The sequence below is a fragment of the Miscanthus floridulus genome, chromosome 7 (genome assembly GCF_019320115.1).
Source record: "Miscanthus floridulus cultivar M001 chromosome 7, ASM1932011v1, whole genome shotgun sequence".
NCBI classification, from domain to species: domain Eukaryota; kingdom Viridiplantae; phylum Streptophyta; class Magnoliopsida; order Poales; family Poaceae; genus Miscanthus; species Miscanthus floridulus.
The window spans coordinates 42620631-42641728 of record NC_089586.1 but is presented as its reverse complement, the minus strand read 5'-3'; the positions used below and the strand labels follow the sequence as shown (position 1 = coordinate 42641728).

At 43.8% G+C, this 21098-nt stretch overlaps 1 protein-coding gene across 2 annotated transcripts; it reads right to left on the bottom strand.

The window, feature by feature from the left end:
• Nucleotides 1-1981: 1981 nt before the first annotated feature.
• Nucleotides 1982-4902, bottom strand: LOC136463106 (homeobox protein ATH1-like). Of its 2 annotated transcripts, XM_066462139.1 has the most exons (5): nt 4765-4902; nt 3060-4148; nt 2575-2978; nt 2404-2464; nt 1982-2341 (listed from the first exon to the last, which is right to left on the bottom strand). In XM_066462139.1, the coding sequence occupies exons 2-5, from the start codon at nt 4092-4094 to the stop codon at nt 2198-2200; spliced, it is 1644 nt and encodes a 547-aa protein (XP_066318236.1). In that variant the 5' UTR covers nt 4095-4148; nt 4765-4902; the 3' UTR covers nt 1982-2197. The 2 variants fall into 2 exon arrangements, with proteins under 2 accessions (XP_066318236.1, XP_066318237.1); XM_066462140.1 differs by lacking the exon at nt 4765-4902 and having other exon boundaries at nt 3060-4215.
• Nucleotides 4903-21098: the final 16196 nt, after the last annotated feature.

Below are 21098 nucleotides of genomic sequence, written 5' to 3'. Positions count from 1 at the left end.
TGTATAGAGCATTTATGTTAACTCGTAGATGTTAATATATATTTTTTTAAAAACTTTGTTAAATATAGATAAATTTGACTTGCAACAAAACTGAAGTGGTATGTGTCCACAAAGAGCAAAGAGAGAATACTAAAAAAAAGAAAAGAGAGAAGTGTACGTGGACTGAACTTTTTTTTTTTTGCACTTTGTGAATTTTATTTATCTAATAATTATACTCCCTCTATTCTAAACTGTAAATCGTTTTGTCTTTTTTTTATACATACTCCCTCTGTCCCATAATAAGTGCACTTCTAGAGTATAAAATTTATCCCAAAATAAATGCAACTCTAGCTATAGGATCATCTAACTCTTAGGCCCTGTTTGGTTGGGCTTTTGGTTTTGGCTTTTGGCCCCAAAAGCCAAAAGCTCAACCAAAGGGGCTGTTTTTGGAGGGTGTTTTTTCAGAAGCAGCTGCTTTTCCGTAGTTCATTTTTGAAAGCTAGGTTGACCCTGCTTTTGGCTTTCTGCTTTCTGCTTTTCGAAATTGGTGGAATAAAAAGCTCTTCCATAGTTGTTTCAAGAGAGATAAAGATAAAAGGTATATTTTATACTTGTTTAACTAAACAGCTTTCAGCTTTTCTACAGCTCACAGCCCACAGCAGCTTTTCCACAGCTCACAGCCCACAGCAGCTTTTTCCCACAGCCACAGCTCAACCAAACAGGGCCTTAGTTGTCTTTTTCTACTATCTCTAACCTCAAAGTGCAATGATTACATGTTAGAGCAACTTTTTAGGGGTATATATATATATGTTATTCTCACTAAGATTCATCTCTTCACTAACATCCTAGAAGTGTGTTTATTTTGAGACGGAGGGAGTAGTTCTTTTCTATGTATTTAAATATAACATATATCTAAGTATGCAACAAAAGTTATGAACGTAGAAAAGTCACGACTTATATAATGTTAAAACGTGGAAGAGGGGTGGTAAATTTTAACCAACGTATTTTAACTCGCTACTCTACTTCATGTTGTCGAAGTCATTTAGGCTCCCAACATTTTCACTGCTCCGCTTGCTGTTGATTGAGGTCCTGTTCTGTAGCACTATTTCAACCGTATTTTTCAGTGAAGTAACAATGTTTTTCTTTCACAACATTTCAGCACAAGCTAAATTTCAGCAAAACGAACAGAAGTCTTCCACTTCGTAACAGTGTTTTTCTCTCACAACATTTCAGCATAAGCTAAATTTCAGCGAAACGAACAGAAGTCTTCCACTTCCTGTTGTCGAAATCTTTGAGCTTTGAGAATAGTCACCTCGGTCCTCAAGAATAGTTGAGCTGAAAATTTTGCAACAACTTGGCTGTATGCGGTCATGTAAGCTGAACCTTTTGAATTTATAAAAATGTATAAGTGGTTCACCTAAGGACTGGACGACCTTACTGATTAAATGCTAGCCCGATTAACTTTGCATTCCTTACCATACCATGGTCTTCTTCCATGTTTACTCTAGTCTCCAGTTTACGACTTGTTTGCATCCATCCATCCATGTTGTCATAGCACTTGTTCCATGTTCTCTCTAACATACGCCTTGTTAGCGTCAACGTCATCATAGCACAGCACGTTTTCAAAATGATTTATCAAATTATCATGTGTTTTGGACCTTAGGATGAATCATTTAGTAATTTCAGGGACGTGAAACTTCTACAAAGACATGACACATTCCGAGACAAGTAGCGGGTGCATTTACTCTTGTGGAAACCAAACACACCTACAACTCTCGTGGAACTCGTCTCGCAGTTCAATCTGGGATTTGCTCATGATCCTAGCAATTATCAAGCTCGAAATTTTGCTGAAACTGCCTACTGCAATGCAACCTGACAAGGAAGAAAGCATGAAATCTGCTGGATCTGAAATTGCCCACGTTGCCAACCATCTGAATGCTGAACTGAATAAGAGCATACGCTCGATTCATTCAAAACCTGATTCAGCAGTATCCTCCCCTGCTCTTCCCAGTCAACCAGCATGCACAGATGAATAGATGATTGATCTTACTTGAAAATGCTGGGCGTTGGCAATGATATGTACATCAAACATAGCACAAGGAAATTACAAGGCCCAATGGTAAATCGATCGACGGCAGGAGCTGAGCAACTCTAAATGCAGCTATGGAACTGGTTCACTGGCCACCATCTTCTAGCTCGCAGATTATTCGACGCTTGCTCATGTGCAGATGTGCTGCTTCTGCTGCATCGCCGGTCCCTGCCCTCCTCCTCCTGCACCCGAGCTCCTCTTCAGGTCCTGGTACATCTCCTCGATCATCGGCTTCCACAGACGAACCCGTGCGTTTATGAACCAATTCGACACCTGCAAACGCAAAAATCATTCAAATCCGTCGCCAAAAAGACTGATGGAATTTTGATCTCTACCTGGTTCCTGGTGAGGCTGCTTCTTGCAGCCAGCACGTCCTTCTCATGGTCCTTGGGATACCTGAGCAGAAGCAGAACACCACTCCGATCATGATCAACAACAATGTCGGATTTGGCAAACGCATTTCAGCATTCGCGCAGCAAGAATCGTGGACAGACGGACGGACTTACGGGTGCAGGAAGTTCTCGAACATCCAGGCCTTGAGCACGGCGACGGACTTCTCCGGCAGGCCGCGCTGGGGCCGCCAGCACTGCTGCTCCGCGCGCCGCAGCTGCTGCGCCGACCAGTGCTTCTGTATGAAGGCCGATTCCCAGCTCCGCTCCACGTCGCCGCCGGCCGCGGTCACCGTCACCGACGACGACGACTCGCCCCAGCAGCTGGCCCTGCTCGCCGCCACCATGATCTCGCCGGCGAGCCGCCACCTCAGGCCGCGGTACATCGCCGACACGGCGCGGTGCGCGAACGGCGCGCAGATGCTGCCGCCGTTGCTGCCCGAAGGCGAGTGCATCAGCGTGTTGAACTTGGCCGTCGTACTCTGGATCTCGTCCAAGCATTGGTTGTACTTCTGGTCCATCTGCAGATCATCGTCGAACACAATAAAGATCCGAAATTTGACAGGGTAATTAATTATTAGTGTGAAGGAACGAATGGTCACCAGTTGAAGCGTCTTGAGGAGCTTGCTCCGGACCCTCTGAGCCTCTCCCCAGCGCGCGCCGGCGTCGGCCGACGACGCCACCATGAACCGGTTGGAGCTCACCGCTGACGGCGCGCCGACCGAGCCGCCGTCGACGCCGCTGCACGAGTCGTCGGTCACGTCGGCGACGCCGCCCAGCATGTGGCTCACGACGTCGTTGAGCACCTCCTGGACCACGGCCGCGTACCGGGAGCGCGCCACCACAACGGTGAAGTGCGGCGCCATCCCGGACCGGGAGCGCGCCCGCGGGTGCAGCACCTGCGCGAGCTCGGTCAGCGCGGAGCGGCTCCCTCCCGAGGAGCACTGCTCCGCCGCGTTCAGCGCGCTGTCCGAGGACGAGATGGAGTTGGAGCACAGCGTCAGCGACAGCTTGCTCGCCGGCGCCGCGGACTCGTTGGCGCCACTGCAGGCGGCGGCAAGCGGGTAGTGGAACCCGCCTCCCGCTTCGGGGAGCCCGGCCCCGGCGAGGTGGTACGGGTCATGGGCCAACACGGCTACTGGTCCGCCGGCGCTGGTCCAGATACCGTACGGCTTCTTGGACGACGATGGCGGCGACGACCAGACCGCCATGGCCCCCGGTTGGCCGGGGCACCGCAAGCTCGCCGCGACGCGGCTGTCGCTGCCGGGAACGCCGTACACGTCGTCGTCCATCTCCTCCGGCGGCGTCCTCCCGCCGGTACGATCATCCTGCGGCGCTGTGGTGTTGGCGAAGAGCTGGCTGGCGAAGGAGGCCAGCACGATGTTGTTCGCCGCGTAGTGCGCGCCCACCAGGTCCGTCGCCGTCGCAGCGCCGGCGCCGCATACCGCCGCGTCGCCGAGGCCGAACCCGAAGCCGCCGCCGTGGTCAAGAAGCATGCCGGGGTGGAAGTGCGGCACCTCGGCGCTCATAATGCCGCCGCCTCCTCCTCCAAAGCTGCTGCTGCTGTCGGCCATGAAGTAGCCGCCGCTCATGGCGTCCACCCCGATTGGCGAGAACGACGACGGATCACTCGCCATTTGTAGGCCAGCCAGCGAGGGAATCTTGGAAAGTTTGTAGTGATTTCAGCACGCCTACAGACAGCAGCACGGATCAGAACACTGAACAATTTTCCTGTCGGATCAATACTAGGAGTAGCACTTAAAAAGATCCCCATGGTGATTGCGAAATGATTCATTGGGAAGGAAAAGGAGGTTTTGATAACTGCTAGCAGTATCATCATTATTGAAAGGCACATAGAGCCAAACTGAATTCAAGCATATGAATCTAATGGGTGCATGAACAAATGAACTACTGTATGTAACTGCATTGACTGGGTGAATGTGATTATCAGTATGGAGATAAACAGAGAATAATGGCAAGGGACCTCGATGAAACTAAACAAGTAGTAGGGCAATGATTCAGGGGAGGCACAGCAAGCAGAAGCGATAAAATATACTAAGACGAACACAAGAACCAAGGGAGACAGACAGCAAGAGAAAAAAAAAATCAAAACTCTTTGGAAGATTCAACTCCCCATGTAGGAGTACGTCCTGAAATGGAAAGATGAGCACTTCCAAATGGAACGCCTACAAGGAGCAAGACAGCAATTGGGGATGTGGGAAACGCCATCACTTCTCAGGCCGGCAAGCAAGCATGCATTGCGATGGAGATTAAAAGAAAATTGAAGGGGGGAGGCAAAGAACATACAAACATCAAAGCCCCCAGGGAGCAGGAGCAGGTCTCTCTCTCCCGGTCCCGGATCTTGGCGCTGCTGGGTCAGATGTGTTTGGCCTGGGCTTGCTCACAAGTCACAGAACCATGGAAAATATGGAGGGAGGGACCCTGCTTGCTTCTCCCAAGCAGATGCAGCAGCAATGGCAAGATGTTGGCGCCCATACAGGCACACACGCCCATCCTATATACTCCAGTACTGGGGAAACGCAAAAGGACAGTGGCATTGGCATTGACGTGGCATGAGAGTTGATTGCTGAGGCCTGTTCAGTTTAGCTATGCTCAACAACTTGCAAGAAAGGGTGTGAGGGAACAGGATAAGATGTTTATGGGGTTTATCACCTCATCTCATGATTGGCCAACCTCAGCTACAGGAAATAAAGAAATTGCTAATCCAAACGCACACTGTTTTGCAATGTATTATAGTACATCCTTCTTGACAAGAACAGAAGATGCATTATGCTATAAAACGAAGTGCAAGTGGTGCGTCATGCACGTGGCTAAATAAGCGTTTCACTGCCCAAGTGGAGAACACTCATCATCCACAGGAGTTGAAGCAACAAAGCAAGGTTGGCTGGCGTGTATCACATCAAGCTAGTCTAATGAAAGAAAGATCCAGTAATCTGGACAGTAACAATGCACTTACCTACCTATTGGCCTTGACGCTGCAGCAGCTAAGGCTACGTTTGCATCCACTAGAACACAGCTGATCCTAACACCTTAGACCATGGTTTGACTCCTGTATAATCAATCCATCTGAGATTATTGAATCCCATAAGCTACTTTATTCTAAGGTCCTGTTTTATAAATTCAGTTTTTGTCTGTTAAAATCCACTAGAATCTAGTCTGTTGGGATTAGATTTTTTAGAATTCTGAATTTTTTTTATCTAGATTCTTAAAATCATCCAAATGGTGTCTAAGCTTGTGCTGTCAAATACCGACCACCCTACCATCAGTGATCCAAACAAGCCTTTTACAAATTATTCCAAACTATAATACTTTTGTTTTCTATAGACGTGGATGTATCTAGACATAGAATTATTGTCAAATGTCAGAAAGAGAAAAATGTTTCAAGGAGAATCACTTGGAAGTTGGAACCCTAATCCAGAGAGACACCAAAAACTTGGTTTTCTCATTCTAGTTCTAGTTCAAGAATCCAGCGAACTAGTCAAACGGTTCCAAATTGCAATTCTGATTTAGCACAGAAGCATTTTAAAGAGAATCTGAACATGAAACGTGAAAGAATTTAGATTCCTACCAAACATCTTGGTCTTGCGGTTCCCTATTGTTAGAAAATATTGGCAAAGGCAGCAACCAGCAGCGGGAGGAGGAGGCCAAGGAAATGTGTCCAAATAAACCTGCTGCTCTGAAAGTTGTGGGATCGTTTGAGCACTACGGAGTAGACTTTGTGCAGGCTTTTAAGGACCTTTCCGGATCTATATGCACACATGTCTGCTTTGTTCGCCGCATACACTTGCATCAGTTCATTTTCCGTGCAAATGATCCAATATAAGGCAGCCAAAAGATCAGGAATCTCTCCAGAGCAGGGTTTGCAGCTGCAGCTGCAGCTGTAGGTACCGGGCAGGGGCAGGTTGTGACTTGTGAGCATCAACCCATATCAAACTCGCTACGCACCATGAGACAAAGGAGTACTGCTCCCTGTAAGTAATGTGTAACATCCCGGTGTTACGAGCTGGTTTAGCACCAAGATTAAGGTACGAGAGGAATTAGCCAAACAAGTTTTTGGGTTTTAAAATATTATAACGCACGTAAAATGATAAGCGAATCTTATATGACTCACTTTTATGGACTCAAATAAATATCCAAATTAACTTACTTGGTGCGTAAAGTGCTAATGAAAATCCTAACAAAAAAATGGGATAAATCGTTTTAATTGTTTGGTATGAAAAATAATTTATATAAACAAAAATAAAATATAACTTGTGTGTAACACTTAAGTAAAGATGACAAGCAAGTGATGTAGTTGAAGATGCAACTTTAAATTGTGAAAATAAATCTTGTTAACTAGTGTTCTTGGGAGCTCAAAAATCAAATTTGAAGTTAAGATAAGCTATTTTCGTTAAGTCGGCAAACACTTGGAGTATTGTTTAAAATGCTATTTTTGGCGAACTATATTGAGCAAAATAGTTAAATAGTGCTTAAGTATTTCGTTCCTATGGTCTAGTATGAAGTATGGGCTATCACATGTAGTATTTTTTTTGTTGAAGTTACTAAGGTATGGATCTCTTAAAAATTGTGGCAACAAGTGTTCATGGATGCTATATCCAAATTGAACCCTTGTCTTTTCTGTCGGAAAAGAGTGTTGAACAATGCTATTTTGGCGTTTAAGTTATAACTAAAATGCTTAAACACTAGCTTCATGATTTCGTAGTGTTAGTTGCCTCTCAATGAGTACTTTAGCATGGTGAAGTCCACGGATGAGTTGGAGTTGTCGTGGCGTCGCAGAAATTGCCCTAACTTTGTTAGAACGCGCTGCCGATCTTGTTTCGGGCTTCGGTCATGAACTGGCGTTCAGCACGACGAGCTCTTATTGGCACCTCTCTATCTCCCTCGATGCTCACTCTCCGGCCATACTCGTTGCTCGGACCAGAAGCCCTTAGTGGCTACTAGAATCTTGAACTCTTGTTTTAATCTCAACTGGGCTCTAAGCGGTTGGTTTTAACGCTTTAAAATTCGTGCTTCGCACGTGTCTGGCCATTCAGCCAGGAGTGCATGGTCACCGCGTTCGGTGCGCGCCATGGCTGCCTCTGGCCGTGCGTGTGCGTGGGCAGACTGTTGGTGGCTGCCCTCGGCCTAGCTGCGGCATGACTGTGGCTTGGCCACTTTCAGCTATGACGCCTGCTGTTGGCCAATGGCCTCAGCACTCGCCCCTCGGCCGCTACTGCCACCCTGTCGTGCGGCTGCCCCACCTGCTGCCCTCCTTGTCTCAAGTCGTGCCGCTGCTCATGGCACTGTCCCATGCCCTCCGACTCACTAGCCGCTGTAGCATTTGTTCCCAGCCGCACAACCCACCTACCAAGCCTGAGCTCGACGTCGTACATAGTCTACCACATCACGACGCCGTGCTACCGCGTACACATGGCCGCACAGGCACCCCTAAAGGCTCCATGAGAGCATTAACCATGCGATCCTCGCCCTCGCTTGTGGCAGAGCCGCCTAATCTAATGCCTCCCAGGAGTATTTGTCATAGAATCGACCAATTTATAAGAGCACAAGTACAATGGCGGCCCGCAAGCGGTCACACGGTCATACTTTGAGCCCATATAAACCTGGTAGTCCGTCGAGTACCACGATGGGTCTCGATAAACGATCCACATACAACCAAGATCGTACATGATTCAACATACATGTCACATGTTACATAAAGTTCATAGATATACAGTTCATTCATCAGAGTACAAAATAAGGTTATTACAAACCAAGTTCGATAGATAGTAGCGGAAACAAATTAAAGTTCGAAACTAGCATTTGCCAACTTAGTTCAAATACAGTGCCAACTCATGATCACAATCCACAAAAGCATATAAGAAGGATTATTAAAGATGCCTGCCCAAGGCTAATTTCTGATCCACGGTGGGATAGAAGCAGTTCTTGCAATAGTCATGATAGACTGTACCAACTGCAACAATGGGAATAAAACACTGAGTACGAGAAGATACTTAGCTAGACTTATCTGTCATAAACCAGAAATAAATTGACTCCAAAGATTATGCAAGGCTTTATAAGTGGAGGTAGCTTGACAACATTTTGCATAAAAAGCGATTAACTCAGTTATACAATTATAGTTCAGTCATCAAGTTAATTATAGCTATTCATCTCTAGATTAGCAACTATCATATGCCAAACATATGGTATATCATTTGATAACATACAATAGTAACCATAGTGTCAACAGAATATCATCGGTAGTCCTCCGAGGGGTATCCCACGAAGATAGATTGATCGATAGAGAAGCGTGAGATTAAGAACAAGAAGGCAACAGAGACACACAAGTTAGATAGGTTCAGGCCATCAGTATGACGTAATACCCTACTCCTATGGTCTGCTGGTTTGTATTAGCTATTGTATGATATTACGTGTCTACAGATGTATGTATCTTGTCCGTTAGGGGACCCCTACCTCTCCTTATATACTCTGGAGGGGTAGGGTTACAAGGAAAGTATCCTAATTGGTACTATACAATATCTTGTGGTGCACGCCGTGCACGCCTTGATCTTGTGGACGGGGCCACCTCTGATGGTGCGGCCCATGTCTTGTCTTGAGGATACTGGGGGCCATACCCCCACAGCAAGTCCCTGAGCCTAACAGTAGGTGACGTAGTCACGTGGTGCCAGGGTCAAAAAGTAGAAGACTAGTCGAGTAGGCAACCAGTCCCTGGGCGTAGCCTTAAGATGAGAAAAGCGCACATTCACCGCAAGGTGAAGTGTGCCCACTTAGCCCTCGAGCCTGCTGGAAGATGAAGAATGAATCTTATAGCAGGGTCAAAGAAAAAGAAGTCTAAAAGCTTTGCCGATGTCATCCGACATGTGTGTATCAAGACCCCAGATGTGCTGCCCAAGATCAGCACCCTAATCCGAACAGCATGGAGCATCTTGAGAGCACACCGATGAGACGTAGCAAGATCCGACCTTCAAGGGCGATGTTTGAGCGCCAAGGAGTCTCCGGCGTAGCTGGCAACGTCCAAGCACCGAGGAGTCCCTGACGTAGGCGGCGATGTCTGAGCACCGAGGAGTTCCCGGCGCAGCTGGTGATGTCCGAGCAGCGAGGAGTTCCCGGCGCAGTTGGTGATGTCCGAGCACCGAGGAGTTCCCGGCGTAGCTGGCGATGTCCAAACACCGAGGAGTCCTCGGTGTAGCTGGCGACATCTGAGTAGCGAGGAGTTCCTGGTGTAGCTGGTGATGTTCGAGCACCGAGGAGTCCCCGGTGCAGCTGGCGATGTCCGAGCACCGAGGAGTCCTCGACGCAGCTGGCGATGTCCGAGCACTGAGGAGTCCTCGGCGTAGCTGGCAATGTCCGCAAGGTGAAGCAGGGTGAAGTGTGCCCACTTAGTCCTCGAGAATGAAAAATCCAAGGCCCGAGGAGTAACCAACGTAGCTGGCGATGAAGCATGAGCGACGAACAGTCTGGTTAACTGGTCGGTGGCGAAGTGAACATTGAGTAGAAGCGACCGGTGAATAGTCCGATTAACTGGTCGGCGATGAAGTCCATGAACCTAGCGGTCCGACCAGTTGATCAGTGGAGAAACCCAAGCACCAGGTGGTCTGATCACCTAGATGATGATCCTGCAATACAAATATGTAGAATGAGTAGTACATGATGCAAAAATATATGAACTCTAGAGAAAAATCAGCAATGGTGATGAAATAGCATAAGTAGCTCGGTGATCAGTTGGTGTGAAGATGTATTTAATATAAACCGCCTGAACAATTAGTGTGTAGCTAAGTCTCCAACCCTAACTAGCCCATTAACCATAACGTCGAGCACGGAGCTCGTGCACGTGTAGGAGAAATAGGCGTCGCTAAGGAGCCACTGTCGACCACTCGTAACGCAGAGGGCAGACGCTCATGCACGTGTAGGGAGGAGCCAGAGATAGGGCTATGTCTGGAGGCGTCTGAGGCATTCGGAAAATCGTTTGGTAAGCAAACATGGAGAAAACAGGTTGGAGAAACATTATGGCGATATACGGAGACTGAAGGATATTTAGAAGAATATTAAAGTGTGATTTAGCTTTAGACAGAATGTCTAGTCGGCGGCGTATGGCATTATCTAGTCGGTGAGAGGATGGATGTCTCCCACCTAGTCAGCGAATTTGCCCCTTAGGGCGTCTTGGAAGGTGGCAGCGACATTGGTGAGCCCGAAGGGTAGGGCCGTAACCCTTGGAGTCTTCCGAGTAGCCTTTGATAGATCTAGATCAGAGGGTGGTCAACGCTGAACCAGAGTGTCCAGAGCCGATTCAGCGATGGAGAGGCAATCGATGAGCTTCAGACAAACTTGATCGATGGATGCGATCATATCATCATTGTTGATCTGCCTCCTCTAGTAGCAAGGAAGCGGGCGACGAGTTGTTGATGAAGGCGACCTTAGAGGCGGTTCCGAGATCGGATTTGCAGTCATAGGTGTTGCGGTGATCGGTGCAACGTTGATCTGCACCGGCTCGATGAGCTCTCCGACTCCATCAGCGTTAGTGGCCCATGAGTTGGATCCGACCGTGAAGATCTGGCTAGGCTATGGGAGGGATGAAGAGCCTATGGAAAAATCCATCTTGTTCGACAAGGAAACAACATGTAAACCCCTACCTGGCGCACCAACTATCGACAAAATATCATTGGCAGTCCTCCGAGGGGTATCCCATGAAGGTAGATTATCAACAGGGTAGTGTGAGATCAAGAATAAGAAGGCAACAAAGACACATGAGTTAGACATGTTCAGGCCATCAGTATGACGTAATACCCTACTTCTGTGGTCTGTTGGTTTATATTAGCTATCGTATGATATTGTGTGTCTGCAGATGTATGTATCTTGATGTATCTTGTCCGCTAGGGGACCCCTACCTCTCCTTATAAACTCTAGAGGGGTAGGGTTATAAGGAAAGTATCATATTTGGTACTATACAATATCTTACGGTGCACGACGCTGCGTCGAGCAGCGTCGTGCATGCCTTGATCTTTGTGGGCTGGGCCACCTCTAATGGTGCGTCCCATGTCTTGTCTTGAGGATATCGGAGGCTGTACCCCCACACATAGCAGGTATAGTAATTCCATGTTTATCCGAACCATCAGATTCCATAATATAATTACTACGATGTTGGGACTAGTCAAGTTTCTCACTATCCGGGAGAGACAGCGATTTGAATTAATTTCAACCAGCTGAGAATTTATTCCTAACACAAATGCATGTAGACCAGATCAATGGTCACCTTAGGTCACCTTTGGTACTACTCAAGTCCACATTTCACGGGTTCGCCCAGCGCCGCACAATTAGGGACAACCAGCTGTCAGGCCATTTAGGCCCAGCCTATCCTTGGACTCACGTTTGGCTCCCCACACATCCTTACTATCATCCTGAGTTCGCACTTTTATAGAACAGGGCCCGGCCTGAGTTGAGCTACTCAGCTTCATGATCGGAATGAGTTATCCGACCAGCTAAGTGATAGGCATGCATTCAATCTTGTCAAAAACGCTAACAACAGTATGGTCCTTAATCGGCACAGACGGAATCACATGAGTCAACCTACACATAGACTCTTCCAGGCCTCCATTTACATTACCCCATAGTTCTTTTCCACGATAGCAAATATAGCCAACCAGGCTTCGGCATCCACCTATATCTCGTAGGTGACAGGAAATAACTCGACTTCTACCGGTTTAAGCATGGCTAAGCATATATTTAATCCTAGACCTACATATGGTTAAAGATATATGTAACTGGATAAGGTAGTTCTATGCATCAAGTATTTCCAATCAACTCTTACACCTAATGCATCAAACATAAAAGACTCAAGTAGTATTTTGTAAAACAATGGGAGACTTAGAATGCTCCGGGGCTTGCCTTTGAGGAAAGAGGTGGGTCGGTGATATGGGCACTCAGGGAGCTCTTCGAGAGTTTGCTCCTCTTCTCCTAGAGCTATGGCTTAAGGAGTCTCCTGCTGATCCCCTTCCTCTTCTTCATTGAATTTCAGCAACGTTATCTCCTCGATCGATCCTATATGCATGAGCATAGAATAAGATATCGTGAATGCATGTATGATGACACATATAATATGATAAAACATGATGAATGCATCCTTGTAAGTATTTTCAATAGCATGGTATTAAAGTAATAAAAAGTGCATCATATTCTACTGAGTAGGTGTATATCTCTTCCCTATTACTTAAGCAAACACTTCTGCAATTTATTTTCTAAACTACAAAACAATAACTACTTGTTTTAACCATAACTAGAGTTATACACATTGGAATAATATGGTTGTGGATATTCTGCAAAGCTTATGAAATTATCTACAACTTTATTTTAATACCCTTAATGTGATTCAATAGTTATCTAGATCAAATAATTCAGTTATTCAAATTTATCCAGAGAGCAAACAATTAGGACAACAAATTTCTAATAGCCAAAACTCTTAAACCCTAAGGCCTATGACTATGAAAATTTACCATAAGGTAGATCAGTAAGTTATCTACAACTTTGTTATTAACAATTTTTACAAAAAAAGCCATTATCAACATGAAATCATCCACACAACTGAAACTATACATGCAACCATTTATTTGAATTATAAAGCAATAATTAATTAGTTGCATACAACCAATTGCTTTTAAGCCTTACTATTAACATCAATAGTTCACATGTATCAAGCACAATTTATTTATTTAAATACCTTTATTAATTTAATTAGATAATTAGGGGAAATAACAAACATACACTAAACATGCACAATAAATTCTCATAATCTTATAGTAGCTTTTCAGTGCTCACAATAGACCACTGTAAAGTTTTCATACCATTTGGACATGTATAACATCCTCTACAAAAATAACAAGCTAGCAAGGTTTATTTTAGTGAAAATAGTTAACCCTATAGAAAAGTGTCAAATAATAGATTCTATATTTTTCTTAGCTTCCTACCAGTGTCAATACTGTACAAAAATTTTCATGCCAATATCTTACTTATTTTTATCCCTATAATTTTCCTTAGAAAACACCATTTATTAATAGATAAATAGAAAGACCCTATTTAAATCAAGTTTACTACAAGTTTATTAATTTTCCTAGCTAGAGCATGTCAACACAAGACTAGAAAAATTAGAATCATAATTTTATCACATCCCTAGCTCAAGTTACACAGTTTACAAAATTATAAACATTCAAAAAGCACTTATCTAGCTATATTTTATTCACCAATAAGAATACTAGAACTGTACATCTCATATTTTTATAAAATACTACACTTCATGAGGAATCCAACAAAATTTGATTCTCCAAAATTGGACATTCCTAGCTCTAGATATGATTTTCCAAAGTTAGCACAAAAATCTGGAAAATAAATACAAAAACCCTAGACTGAACTCGCTGACAGAGGGGACCCACGGGTCAGCGGACCCCACCCGTCAGTGAGCCAAAATAGGGCACAGCGGTTTGACCGGCGCTATCTCGCCGACGGCGAGCACTCCGGTGAAACCACCTCACCGTCGTGATCTACTCACTAAGCCGCATCGACTGACATAGGTGGTGGCAGCGCAGATGCAATAGAGCATGCTCGTCGTCGGCCATGGTGGCATGGCAGTGCTGTGTGGAGGTGTGCCGACTATCTCCGGCCATGGCAAGGCTAGGCGATGAGCGCACGAGCTCCGCGATGACTACACAGATCTAACGAGATGACCTAGGCTAGATGGGACATGCCGACAAGGTCTGCCCACGTGTGCGGTGGCACGACAGTTAGAACACGACGATGCTACGCGTTGTTTTATGTGTCGGTGAGGCAATGGCTCACCATAACATCATGCTACAAGTTAGTATGCATCCTAACAAAGCTCTAACATGAAGAAAGTGAAGGAACGTGCGACGGAGCTGAGCAGCGGCGAGCTCGCCGTGAAGGTGGCCATGGAAGCTGAGCTTTTCGGCGAGGATGAGAACAATGATTTCACCCTCACCATAGCTCGTCTGGCACTTCAAATGTGTCGAGGAGGTAGAGGGGAACACAACGAAGCTAACTACAAGATGGAGGAGGCAATGGCATGGTGGAGCAGGCGCTAGGCAATGGCAGAGCCGTGCGGTGATGGCACAAACTTTGCACTTTGGAAAAATCACATGCTTGATCATTTTCGTGTAAAGGGACCTAAATTTTGGTGGGTTGTCACAAGTGGTCTCACCCATGTCTTGGACCATAGAAATCTCACCAAAGCTCAAAGAGTTCTCTATGAATTTGATGCACATGCTTGTTGTTTTCTAATGGATGCTTTAAGCTTTGATTTGATGAAACAAGATAACATCAAGGGAACCGCTTGTGAGATATGGGAGTCCATCAAGGAAACCTTTGGTGATTCCTCCACATGGGATGATGGGGAATTTAAGAAGGAGGATGAGCCCAAGAAGGAGGTGCATGAGTGTGTTGAGCATAACCACAATTTGGTGATTGTGGAAGATTGCTCCACCTCATGGTCAAGTGATAATAATGATGATCGATCAACTACAAGTTCATTTGACAAGGTTGATGATGATGCCACAAGTGTTGCAAGTGATGATGCTACCCCATGCACACTTGATGGTGATGATGGTTCATGATCAAGCCATGATGAAAATGCTACTACAAGCTCTCCAACTACATCACCACATTGCTTCATGTCACAAGGTGACACCAAGGTAACAAATGATAATGTGGTTGATCATATTGATTCATATGATGAGCTTGTTAGTAGACTTGCTAGCATGACCATGTCTTTAGAAAATGAGAAAGCTAAAACATTGAAACTAGAAAATGAAAACTCATTTCTAAAGAACTCTTGTGAAGAACATAAGAAATTACTTGATACTTATAAATCTTCACTTGATGAGCTAAAATTGAATCATGAGACACTACTTGCATCTCATAATGAATTATTAGAACAACATGCTTCTCTCATTAAAGTGTTTACAAAGAAACTTAAAAATAATGAGAGCTCATCACATGGATCAAATGATAAATTACAAAATGTTGCTAACCCTTGTGATGTAGGCAAGAAGCATGTATCCACCTCTTGTGATGATTTATTAGATATGCCATGCTCTTCACAATTAGATGCTTGTTCTACTTCTATGTCTTGTGAGACTAACCTTTTGAAGGAGAACAATGAGCTAAATGAACAAGTGAAGAAATTGAGCAACAAGTTAGAGAGGTGCTACAACTCAAAAGTCACCTTTGAGCACATATTGAAGACTCAAAGAAACTATAGTGACAAGTGTGGCCTTGGCTTCAAGAAGAAGATAACAAAGGGCGAAAGAATGAGAGAAAGGAAGATGAATAAGCTACAACAAAGAAAGCTCTCTCATACCATGTGCTACCGGTGTCATGAAGCAGGACACCTTGCAAATGGTTGCTCTAACATTGAGAAGCTCAAGAATATAAAAGAAGAAGAGAGGCTAAAGCATGTCAAGTGCTTCAAGTGCCGCACTTGGGGTCATCTTACCTCAATGTGCCCAACCAAGCAATTGGTGAAGCAACAAGTGAAGCCTCAACCAAAGCCACAAGTTGAGCAAGAGAAGACACCCCAAGTTCAAATCAAGATCAACCATGAAGATGATAGTGATTTGATGATAAAGAAGAAGAAAACAAGAAGGGGTGAAAAGGCAAGGCATCCAATGCAAACTCAAGATGCTTAAGATGATGAGCAAGAATGAAGATGAGAAGAAAGATTTTGCTCACATCAAGTGCTTCAAGTGTGGAAGTATGAGACACTTTGCCTCTAAGTGTCCTACCAAGCTTGAGAAAAAGGCTCAAGCAACCCATGAGAGGCAAGGCAATGAGAAGCATCACATGAGCAAAGAAGAGAAGGCTCAAGCAAAGAGAAAGTGCTACTCATGCCGGGAAAGGGGACACATGGCACATTTATGTCCCCTAGGTGATATTTCTAAGCCTACTTCAATTGTTGATAATAATATGCTTAGAAAGGATAGCAATGGTACCTCATTGGTTGCAATTGCAAAACATCCCGCTATTCATACTAAGGCTATGCCTAAGTATGTTGCTCCTAACTTGAGAGGACCCAAACTTGTTTGGGTACCATCAAAAAGTGGATGAGTGATTATAGGTACCATCGGCATTGGAGGCTTGGTTCAAATGATATTCAACTTGTTGATCATGTAGTTGAGCCAAGTATTGCTAAGTGATGATCATTATCCCAATGCCATGACAAATTGAATGAAGTCCAAATGTGCTACAACATACAAGTGAAAATTTCAAGTTGTTGGTGATTCATTGGATATTATTTGATGGCTTGCAAATATTTGAGTTGAAGCTTGCTAGTTCGATGATCATGAGCTATCCAAGGTATATCTTTTGTTGATCATTTTATTTGGATGCATATGAGTTGATTGAATTGGATAAATATGCAATGTTGCTTGCTATGAGATGTTTGAATGGATAAATTGATTAGTAGTCAAGTTTGGATTGATTTGTGTTGGATAAATTCATGAGATGACTTTTAGTAAGTGGATTGAATGGATTTATGTCTTATGAAAGCATTCAAACAAGTTAGTTTCAAGTTTGATTCATATTTGATGAAGTATAGCTCAAATGATTGAAATCTGTCCTATATTGAAAATCTGAGTGACCTATGATCTTAGCCATGTTTGAGTAATGAAAACTTATTGGATTGACATGAAAATTGGTGTACATGCTCTAGACTTATGGTATAAGATGCTGTAGAAATTTCATGAAAATTGGATAAGAAATGCTTCGATTTTGGAGTGGTTCTTGTCAGCTATAGTGCAGCAGTTTTCAGCATGTAGCAGTGGTGGAAGAATTGAAGTATGGAAGCAATCTAGAAGTCAAATGAAGCTCAAATTTTTACAGCTGCTAAATAACTTAGTATTGCACACCTCCACCATATTTAGTGGTATTTGGATTTGTACTTTGGGAGATATGCTTATTTCTTTGAAGGGTACAAAATCTGTCAAAAAAGTGACAAATGTTGGATTGATCTAGAGTCACTTTGATTGAAAGGTCCTCAAGTTGGAAACATATTTACAAGTGTTTGAGGTACCTAAGTTTGGTTTTGAGATGATCTAAAAGCATGACAAGCAAAGAGTACAAGGCTATTTGATTGTGGAGTGTACTTTGCACACATTCGGTACTCAAATTGAAAGATCAAGATCAAACTCAAAGATGAAGTTAAAATTTAAGTTCTAGTGACTATTAGAAATCATTTGGTAGAAAGAAAAGAACTTAAACAAGAAGAAAGAAAAGGACTTAAAGAAGGAATCAAGGTTACTCATTAAGTTAAGTCCATCACTTGGATCAATCAATCAAGTTATTTCAAGTGAGTGTCAACAATGGTTCTTGGAGAGAGGTCACTTCTCCCTAGTGTAGGGGCTTGCCGCCTATGTGTAGGTAAACCAAGTGTGATACTTGGAAGTCTAACATGGAAGTGGTGATCCGAGAAACATTTGAGATGCTTAGTTGAAGCAATCAAAAGGGTTGATCAAGAAAAACAAGCAACACCCAAAAAAGAGCTAATCATGATATTTCAAGTGGTATTCTCAAATTGATAATCTCATGCAAGCAAAGATCAAAAGATAAAGCAAGTCAACCACAACAAGAAAGTGCACTTGATCATAAGTGGTATTCATTTCATATGGGTGAAGAATGAAATTCAACATGATATCCATTGGTCTTCACCAAGCTTATAATTGGACTTCACATTGCTATTGGAGTAATGAATTGGAATCTATGTGACTATCCTCTACTCTAACATAGCAAAGGTATCATTGTAATGTGCATGATCATTTCATCCCTTACTAGTATGCGGTTAGTGCATATAGTACATGCTTCATAGGATCATGCATAACAAATGAAATATTTAAATTCATAGCCTACCACTATTGTTTGAATGATTACTTGATCTAGTGGTTAGTATATGAATTTGTTCATGAGCTAGTGAACCCAATTACTTGACTTAATTTGGATTGCTAATAAGTGACAAGTACAACATTGGCAAGATAACCCTTGCAAGAGGTGTGAAGAAGCTTGTCATTGGCTCAAACCGGACTTGGAAGCTTAGGCAAATCAATTTAGTTCAAGTCAACCATAGAAGCTCATGATAGTGATAAGAGTACAAGCACAAGACAACAATGCAAATGGATATCTAGTTTGTTTGTTTCAAATGGTATCTAGACTCAAGTATTTTATCAAGAATCTACAAGTAATGTCTAGATCAACTCACAAGTGATATCCTATAAGTGGTACTCATGAAGATAGCAAATGTTCAAGAAGTGGTCTTTATTGATAAATCAAACAAGTGGTTCCATACTAGAAGATTCTTTCAAATGGTATTCACTTCCTACAAGTGGTATCTATACATAGTATCAATAATGCAAGATGATGGTTCCACAAGTGATCCTCAACTTTAAGTGATCATCAAATGAAGAATGCATCCCTCAACTACAAGAGTTCAAGTGTATCAAATGGATGACCCATGACTATCACATAGGGGGAGGTGTCCCACAAATTGATATCAAGATCAAAGATCCTATGTGTGGTATCTCAAGAAGCCCTACACAAGATACATGGGGTACAAGTTACAAGTGGTATATACAAGTGGTGTCATTCCAACAAACAAGAGATGTCCATAAAAAATGCAAGATTCAAGCCTCAACCATCTACCCCAAACGTATACCTTTGCATCAATAAGAAGCTCACCTTTTATGGAAATTGATGACAAAGGGGGAGAGATTGTACAAAGATATGAAAGCTTTGAGATTGAGATTGTACAAGGGGGAAAGATAAGATATAAAAGCTCAAAGAAGTAGAGGTTGGACATGGACATGGATAAAGAGGGAGTAACATTGAAGAAAAGAGATGGATCAAAATTCTTGGACAAGAGAAGCACACAAGTAGGGCGAGCAAGCCCATGAACTTTGATTGATTGCATTTGATATGTGCATATTCATGTGCTTGCTTGCATTGCATAAGCTTTTAAATTCAATATGCATGCTTGTGTGGTGTATGCTAGTTGTAGAACTTGAATGATGATTTAATAACTAGCATGCATAGGATGATAGCTAGACACTTGGTATGCTTTTCAAAGTAATGCTAGTACCTTGCTTTTAATGTTGATCTCACGAGGTATCTAGTGCTTTTATGTCCAAGTGATATCTAGCTAACCATGGTGCTAAGGATGAACTTAAAGGTGCAACTCTGATTGGTACACGCTTCAAAGGTTTACTCTATACACCTTAGCATCATCCGGTAGTAATTACTCTCCCACATTTTTAATCTATGCATATGTGCGACCTTCAAATCAAACACTCTAGCACATATGTAGGGGGAGCTAATACTACCATTTCAGGTTTGTGGTACTTGTCCAAAATCATTTTCACATGGTAAAATTGCTTGGGCAAGCAACATAAATCCAAAAGAGCTTAATGTCCATATCTTTGTAGAGTTGTCATCAATTACCAAAAAGGGGGAGATTGAAAGGTCCTTGTGTGGTTTTGGTAATTGAGTAACAACCTAGGTGGACTAATTGTGTTTATGTGAGATACACAGGTAATTAGTCCACAAGTACATGTGTGTGAGCAACATATGCCATGAAGGTGATAATGGCTTGGAGATGTTGCAAAGCTCACACATGTGATGATGAAGGAGCTCATTGCACATGAGACATGACATTGAGTCATGTGATCAAGGTGGAGAAGATCAAGACATGACTTGGCTCGATGGACCGGTTGCAAGCGTGAAGGGCAAGTCGAAGGCTTTGGAGTGATGGACCGCATGGCGGTAAAGCTTAAGCAAGACTTGGCGCCGATGGACGATGGCAATGGTGAAGAGCAAGTGAAGTCAAGATCGATGAACCAATATGATCATGTGATGATATGAAGTGGATCATATCATTGTTGATCGTGTTGATGCATGTGTTGCATCGACATTGGAGGAGATGGAATGGAATGCGCAAGGCAAAGGTATAACCTAGGGCATTTCATTTCACCAGTCATAGGTGTGTAGAGAAGTTTATGACCGGGTTTAGGATAGATGGCCATACTATCAAGAGGGGCAAACTTGTTTGCATATCGGTCATCTAGTGCCACTCGAGTGATCTAACTTTGCATCGTCGCTAGGATCGAGTGGCATGGCAAGTTGAGTGGCTAACACCCTTGAAAATGTGTGTGAAAATATGCTAACACATGTGCACAAGGTGATACACTTGGTGGTTGGCACATTTGAGCAAGGGTGAAGAAGTTGGAGTTGAAAAGGAGTTAGTCGTGCTGGTCACAGGGTGACCGGACACGTCTGGTATGGAGATCGGACATGTCCAGTATGTGGCTCAGGTCTGGACTGCACAGTATGACCGAACATGTTCGGTCGCCACACCGGATGCGTCCGGTGTGAATTAGAAAAGGCAGTGTTCGGCAGAGCAGTCAATCGGACACTGGTAGCATCCCGTCCGGTGTGACCGGACGCGTCCGGTCATCGGTGGGTGCTTACTATACTCGACCGGATGCTGAGGCTCAGCGTCCGATCAGTTTCTAACAGACATGTCCACCCTGGAGGCTTACTAGACTCGACCAGACGCAGCGGTTGAGTGTCTGGTCATTTCA

Coding starts and splice junctions, on each gene's coding strand:
- LOC136463106 (XM_066462139.1), bottom strand. CDS start 4,094: ATGGCGAGTGATCCGTCGTCGTTCTCGCCAATCGGGGTGGACGCCATG. Junction 2,979..3,059: donor TCCTCAAGACGCTTCAACTG/GTGACCATTCGT, acceptor GATGATCTGCAG/ATGGACCAGAAGTACAACCA. Junction 2,342..2,403: donor GCAGCCTCACCAGGAACCAG/GTAGAGATCAAA, acceptor TTGCGTTTGCAG/GTGTCGAATTGGTTCATAAA.